We start from the raw sequence: 8469 nt of genomic DNA, 5'->3' as shown, positions 1-8469 counted from the left end.
GTCTGGCTCTCAATAAAAGCATGAGAGCAAAAATAGTCACGTTGGTTGGAGTGAGGATTAGGCTGATACAAGGAAGGGCTGTGAAAAGAAGTCTGTCAGTTAAAAATGCATCAGACTAGGAATATGCACTTTTCTAAAACACAATAACAAATATTTTACTTGTTTTTGTACTGGGTTATGAATTTTTTTGTTTACTTACTTAACACATGCCAAGAAATACTGTGGTCTGGTTCACATTTCAGAAATTTAAAGCCAATATTTTAGGATTTCATAATCTAACCATTACTGTTTTGGGCACACTTAATTAACAAAGCAGATCACTTACATTACTGTCTGGGCACACTTAATTAACAAAGCAGTTCAGTTACACTTAAGTGCACAGCTTTGTCTGCAATGAAACCAAACTAAGCAATGCCTGATCTTTCAGCCACATCCCTTGACCTCATCATCTTATAGCTATTATTGAGTACAAACATTTCCTACTTTGTCGATTACTTTGACAAGAATTACATAAATTGCATTTGCATTAGCTACTCAAAGCCCTGACCTTTATGGGTTAAATTTAACTATTCAAGGAACATAATATGAGGTAAAATTAAGGAAACAAACCATATTTGAAAGATTTTATTTGGAAAATGAGTATATATATTAATGATCTGAGGTATAATTGAAGGTCTCTATGTGATACCAGCCTTAGATGTGCAGAATAAACTATCATATACTGTACTATCATATAAAAATCTGCCAAAGAAGTGACACTAACATTGCCTAACTTACACTCGTCGCACAAACTAAATACTGAAAAGTACCAACACAAAGAGAACAATCAAAGAAAAAGAATAAAATTAAAGACAGAAAACAAAATATTTAAGAATTTTAAGTGGCTTTTTAAAATAAAACTAAGGATCAACTACTACATCTTTTAAAAGCACCTAACTAAGCAAGGATATAAGGGCATCAAAAAACTTGCTACGATCATCAACACTTAGCCGCATAACTGAAATGAAAACAAAAGAATAATTAATACATTTCCCTTAAAAATCCTGAAAGTAAACATATATTCCTTATGAAAAGATTTAACAGTGCCTTTCAGAAAATAAAATGAATGGCTTGACTGAGTAACAAATTAAATATTTTAGAATATTTTTTATAAACTCAAAGTTTGTAAGTCACATTGTTTAGGTTACACTTATATAAAGTAATCAATCCCTAACTTTATGGCACAGATCCCATATAAATTAGTTTTACCAGTTCAACTAATTGTATTACCAAAGAATATCACATTACATTTGCTGAATTTGCTGTAATAAACTATTACATATTACAAAGAGAAAATCTGATGAAAAACATTCTCAGGATTGATCCCTGAGAACCAGCCCGAGAAGAGTCTACTTGAGACTCAGAGGTCTGGAAAAACTAACCCCTATTAATAATAATAATGTACAAAAAACAAGTTAAGTATAATCCCCTGTGCATTCGCAAGGTATAGGTATCAGATTCCTCAGCGAATAGCTAATATCCCCGAATACTTAAAACCCCTCTACAAATGCTTAGGATTTAAACTAAAACTGCTTATACCCGAGCATTTTAAGTTTTATCACAAAAAGTGCATTTAGTCACAAAAATGATATGAAAACACCATAATTTGTGAATATTTCTCAGAAAAAAAATTTTGCAAATAGGCAAATTTTTCACAAATAATGGGTATTTACAGATGCCAGTGTCTGGAAGTCTGTTCACAGAGGCTCACTCTAATTCCTCCCACCAATTAGTGAGTCTTCCTATATAGTGAAGGACCAAGGTTTTGTATACATACTGTGTAGGACCAAATCAAATCTTTTGAAAGTAAATTGTATTTTTCCTAACTATACAAACCTGAGGTCCTTTACACTGACTGCCCGCCTCATGCCACCCCTCATTCTGCTACCTGGGCCTAAAGCAAACTGGAATGTTGTATTATTATCATATTATTACTGTATTACAGAATATAAACACTGTCACTGTATGCCATTTGCATCTGATATTGTTTACATTCTCAAAATCTCAGCTAAATGGGTACTACATACCGACATCTTCATTACCATCAGTTGCTAGAAGAAATATAAGCCTGATACTTTTTTACTTTTTCTTGTAAATTAAAAAAGTTGGGTTTAAAATGAGCACATTACTTGATTGTATAAGTAGTAAGTGTGATTTCGCAAATTCCAGACATCACTTTTGCCTGCCCATTATTCATTCATTCAGCCTCAACTAAAATCTGCAGCTTTAATGGTATTCTTCCTTAAGATCTCCACTGCGTGAAGGATGAAAGAAAATGTAATTTATTTATACTTATAGAGGCCACCACTGGGAATCGGCAGGGTTTAACAATGTGACACCTTTAATGCATCTCTTAATAAACGCTCGATAGTTACGGTAAATGACGCCAGCAATTAGTTGTTTCTCAATTCAGTTGTTTATATCAGTACAGGTTTCAGAACAATAGGTATTGAGAATAATGATAATTTTATTAACTATTGTTTTATTGTATCTAATCATTCTTATTGCAAGTAATTATTATTGTGTTACAAAATCTCAACAGAGCAATCATGTGCCATTTGCGGTCTGTTTTGTTTGCATTCTTAAAATACTCAGCTGATTGCATTTTACTGACATCATCTCTGTCTTTAATTACTGAATGGAACTATACAGGGTCTTAGTATTTATATAAACAAACAGTACCCACACAGTAAGAAAAAAGCCTTATTATCAATATAAACTGCAGAACAATAAAAGCTTTAGCATAATTTAAGCATAAGCAATGTAAATTAATAAAGAAACAGTTTGGCAGTCAATCCAGAGGCAAAAACCCTCAAATCATTACTTCAATTTTGCATTGATATGTCCGGAAGTACGATATACCGCGGTCCATTATATTGGTGAGCTACTGTATTCGCAAATTTTAGCTATTCGCTGGCAGCTGTGGCCCTTAACCCCTACAGGGTCTATAGTAATGAAGTCAAATGGAGATGATGATGTGATAAAGAATATTTATACAAGCTGATGATCTTGACCTAGCCATATACTCAAGGACTTATACTGACTTTAAGGCAGACCATAAGAAATTAGTAATAGAACATCCTTGGGTGAGAAGAAAGAGGAAAATACCTATCAAAAGGGGAGATTGGTTACTAATAACAGAAGATGAAGAGGACAGACAACACGACGGGGCTGATGAAAGCCTGAATGTGCAGAAGAATGGTTTCACAGTTTTTCAAACAAAACCATCAATGAAAAACTTAGATGGAAAACACTATATTAGGGTAGTCACTACAGATGTAATTTTAGCTGAAATCAAAATGACATCTTGTATACTAACTAAAATGTTTTAAAGAATATTAAATGAGGAAACAAAGTGTAATGATTAGGAACTGGAAGGCACAGTGAAGGTAGCAAGAAACCAGACATGACTGAATGAGGTTACTATTGATGCATTACACTTTTGTTGGTTAAAATGAAAATTGATAAAAAGCTTAGAGATGAAAACTAGTTTTAAACAATAAGGAGTATGAAATTTAAAAATCCCCTTCAAATGCCTCTGGTTGATTATGAGACAACAATTCACAACATCCACGGACTAATATGTGGAAGATCTTGTGTTACTATAGAATTCCTTTTAAATACATAAAGCTAACTGAAATTACCCGTGGACAACGCAGATGCAAAGCTAAAGTTGAAGGGTCTTGTGCCTTAGCTGTTTGCCCTTCTCATAACTTTATAATGAAAAAAGTGGATGGAGAGGGAAAACAATGTTTGATATTGGAATAATGATAGAAATCTGACAGACTTAGAATGTGCAGATGATACTGATTTAATCAGCACATCACTTCAAGATTTACAAAAATGCTTTAATAAAATGCATCATAAATCTAGAGATGGGACACATAATCAATCTGTCAAGAACAGAAATAATGATAAAGTACGTATGTGCAAAGGGATGAAATAACATTAGATGATGAATTACTATGGCAAAGACCAGCCAGCTTTGCAGCTAAGCACCGCCTACTGATTACGTAACAACCATTCCTGGAAGCTGATTGGTTGGAAATAATTTCAAAAAGTTGGTTAATCTGTGGTTCTTTTCATCTTAATTTATTTTGCAATGGTTGTTTTACCGAACTAAAATACATTGTGCTGATTATCAAAATGGAACTTTATATTATCCCATGAAATCAAATCATAATACACATCTCCCTAAAAATGGTAAAAAAACAGGAAAATATGAATGAAGTCAGTAGTTTTCTGCATTGTTGCGTTTTGTAAATGAGGTTCACCTGAAAACAGAGGTGTCTCTTGGAATGTCTGCGTTCAAATCGGTGCGCTTGAATCACTGGACAATGGTCAGTACAGTCTGATATTGTCAAGCGTGTTCACCATTCTAAATTTAAACACACAGACTTTCTCAGAGCTGTGCAGACTGGTATTTCATAGTGGTTTCAGGAAATTTTATTACATTTGCATAGTCTGTGATTTCTGGAAATTTTACTGTTTGCATAGTCTTCAAATCGATTTCATTGGAATCGTTTACACATTCAGAAGGATGACAAGGAGTGACTGCACTTTATAAAACCAGAAGATACCTTGTTTTTGAAAAAAAAAAGTTACAGTATGATAGGCTGTACAATTCATATTGGATATAAATTGCTGTAAATTTTCTTGAGGACAATAACTCCTTCTGAAATAACAGGATAATAAAAAATGACGTAGAGCTATAAGGTCCTATGCCTTTTTGTCAGTTTACGCAGCTTATGACATTTCGATTACAGGCCTATCTAATATTCATCCATTTTATTGTGGTTCTTGTTGTGGTTATTCTTGTTTTTGTTGCTGCTGTTATGGTGCTTGTAGGTGTCTTCAAAAATTCTTCTTATGGTATCCTGACATTGCAGAATAAACATAGACCTATTCATAAAATACTGGTGTAAAATTATCGGCCTATTCTTGTTAACTGAAATTTAGTAGTTTGCTTTAATTAAAAATAATTGAAATCTCTATGAATATAGTTTGCGCTAGAATATTCTCTTAACAACAGAGAGAGAGAGAGAGAGAGAGAGAGAGAGAGAGAGAGAGAGAGAGAGAGAGAGAGAGAGAGAGAGAGAGAGAGAGGGGGGGGGGGACTGATTCTACAAGAATGGCCCCAAAACCAAGTGATTCAAGGGCTACTCGCAGACTGGTTTGGATCATCTCATGCATAACTTTTCAGCTATCATATATTTTTCTAATTTCTTAAGTATCTTATGATGCCTTCCTATCGTAGCCTTCATTTTCATAGAAATTCTACAGCAGCCTTATATTTACTCGTCAGAGTAATGTAATGTGTTATCCCTTTAGTAAATATATTTTCAACATAATTCATTGAAAGCAGTTTGACAGTTGTGTGTAAGGCTAAGACAGTCAAAGAGTTGGCCATCTATGCATGTATGTGTATGTGTTCTTGCTTATATGTGTACATTCCATGTTATGCATTTACATTATAAATCGTGGAGGTGAAACTACTATATTAATTAAAAGCTACTTTATTTCCAACAAATACAGTTAGAAGACTATTTACAATAAGAAACTGACGTGTAGACTCAAGCCCTATCATTGTCGCAATATATAAGAATTTTATGTGTAGGCCTATGCTCAGTCATTGCCTCAAAACATAATTGACAAGTAGGCCGATGTCTTGTTATTGCCTCAAAATACAAGAAATTAATGTGTAGGCCTTGTCTTGTCAATACCTCAAAATATAAGAATTTTATGTAGGCCTATGTTCTGTCATTGCCTCAAAATATAAGAAACTGATGAGTACACTTATGCCCTGTCATTACCTCAAAATATAAGAAATTGACATGTAGGCCTAATCTCTCAATGATATTAATATTTGACATGCAGGATTATGATGAATTAATACCCTAACATCACAACTGGCTGCATAAGTCTATGCTTCATTTCAATTAATGTGGTCTATGTCAGATCGCGTATGTTTAGGCTGCACATACAAAATTATCCAAGATCTTCATAATGATATATATAACTTTATATATCTTTTATTGGATATATCAATGCATACTTCACTACTCTGGGAACTCAAATCTGTGGTTTCATGATTCATGCAAAAACTCAACATCACCGAACGGAGTCAAATCCGTACTGGTAATCATTTGGACTGTTAACTGGTGTGACATCATTCCCCCTTCGAGAGCTAGCCAATCACAAGCTTGCAGTGGGCGGGTCTTAGCTGCAAAGCTGGCTGGACTCTGCTATAATGAAACTGTATATTTCAAATATTTAGGTTCAGGTTCTTCTGAAACTACAGCAACTCAAACAATGGGCAAGCTGAAGATTTGGAAATTAAATAGACTGACATTGCACATCATTTTACATAGTGTAATAAGATCAGTATTGTTATTACAGACATGAGATATGGTATGTCATATAAACAACATCTAAAAGTTTCTATCAATTTGAGAAAAAGGCTTATGGAATATTATGAGTAAGATAGCCTGGTAGTCAGAAATCATATAATGGAAATTACTGAAGTTTCACATGTAGATGAGATAGTAGATGAGATAATAATGAAAGACAGATGTGATTTCAGCTGAGTTCATGCAGAAGACCAAGACCACTTGGATGAGAATTACGAGACTGGAGGCTGGAGATGAGACGAGATTTGTGGAAGATACAGCATCATGAGTTTCAAAAATTCACGGAGCCCCTGTAAGTCACATAGCTGGGGTGGGGTGGGGTGGGGGGTGGGGGGTTGGGGGGGAGGTGATGATGGTTTCCTGTATATCACGTTGCCATAATCATCTTAGTATCATATTCTGGTATCCTTAATGTGGTGCCAGTGCTACAGCCTCAATCAAGTAAGGACAAGTCCTTGTATAGATATTTAATGTTATGCTGTATATTAATTACGTACAGTTTATGAACATTTTGCTTTGTATTATTCTATAGAAGAATTATATTTATGTTCCCATTTATATTTTCTCATTGCACGTATTGTAAGACCACTATTTCGTTATGCATCGTGGCAACAATGTAATTAGATGTGTCAACACTGCCTTTATTTCCCGCCATATGCATGGTCAGTCACTGTCCAGTGGTCATTGTAGTGACAAGCGCGGACCTGCTTCCTGCTACTGTCGTCTTGATGTCTTGTTTATCTTCATTACAAGATTTTAAAGAATCTACGGGTTTGATTTGTCACCCCTTCATTCCATTTCTTGCATGGATGTATGTGGCAGCATCCCACACATGGCGCAGTGAGTAACCGCATGTTATGGACTCCAAGAAGACGACCGCCATTGCCGCTTTCTTCTCGTCTCGCACATTGGATTCCTTACAGTGACTCCAAGATCAACGACAGTTTACTACAGTGTCTCCAAGAGTGATACAGTGTTTGTGCAGTGCAGGGTTAGAGTGACAGTGTGTTATAGTGTTGTGTTGCTTTATATTAAAGTGTCCTTGCCAAGCTTTCTTCAGTACGTTTGAACTCTAGCGCCTCTTCTCTCCGGAGCCCCCACCATACATCCTCCCCTCGTCATGCATCGATGGTGACTGAGGCCCGAGGCGCTCCCCCAGAGGCACTCTCACCCCTCCCGCCTCCCCTCTGGTCGCTAGCTCGCAACACACACTTACTCACCCCACCCGACTGCCGCTTATTTCACAAGCGCACTGACAAACATTGTAATTTTTAAATATCCAAAGTGCTTTCTTTCGCTTACATACAGCGACTTGGATATTTTTCTGACATTCTACAGCTCTCAAACTCTCTTACGACACCGAACACGATATGGCTCAGCAAGAGGAAAAGCTAATTGATTTAATGGATCAGACAGCGGATGAGACAGAGGAGCAGACAGCGGATCAGGCAGAGGATCAAACGGAGGGTCTGATGAGAGACGAGGCACCTGTGCACCTACCCACCGCTGATGAAGATACCAGCACCACTCTCCCTCCTTTCCTGACTCCCAATAGGACAGGAGACCAGAATAATGACATACTTCATCTTATACAATTTCTGCAGACTTCCAGCATGCAAGAGCAAGATCGACGACGACAAGAGGAGCAGAACTTCAGACTACAGATGGAGCAATCAAGACAGGAAGACAACCAGCGGTTCATGTCTCTTTTCTCCTTGCTATCAGGACAGATTGCGGCATCGCAACCCCAGCAACCTAACCCCATGATTGCACCTCCTTTTACACCTGTTCCCCCACCCCCTGGCTTCTCAGAGAACACACCTTCAGTTTCTAGCAAGCCTACGGTCCATCCCCCACCTCTTCTGCAACAAAATGCAACGTACCAAGCGTTTCGCCAATGGAGACTCCGTTTTGAGGATTATGCAGCATTAGTTGGACTTGATAGGTTACATCAAACTTCCCAGCTGATTCACCTGAGAACGCTGCATCTCCCTGGACGTCCAGCGCCTGCTTACGCATA

The 8469-nt window shown here is 36.6% G+C and overlaps 1 protein-coding gene across 1 annotated transcript in view; it reads right to left on the bottom strand.

Moving 5' to 3' along the window:
• Positions 1-611: 611 nt before the first annotated feature.
• Positions 612-8469, bottom strand: part of LOC135226718 (cell division control protein 45 homolog) — a 295413-nt gene continuing 287555 nt past the window's right edge. The window contains 1 exon segment of the mRNA XM_064266425.1: positions 612-997. Coding sequence (XP_064122495.1) covers positions 933-997 — 65 coding nt within the window. The 3' untranslated portion in view covers positions 612-932.

The sequence above is a fragment of the Macrobrachium nipponense genome, chromosome 15 (genome assembly GCF_015104395.2).
Source record: "Macrobrachium nipponense isolate FS-2020 chromosome 15, ASM1510439v2, whole genome shotgun sequence".
Lineage (NCBI taxonomy): Eukaryota > Metazoa > Arthropoda > Malacostraca > Decapoda > Palaemonidae > Macrobrachium > Macrobrachium nipponense.
The sequence above is the reverse complement of the archived record's forward strand: the minus strand, read 5'-3'. Positions and strand labels throughout refer to the sequence as shown.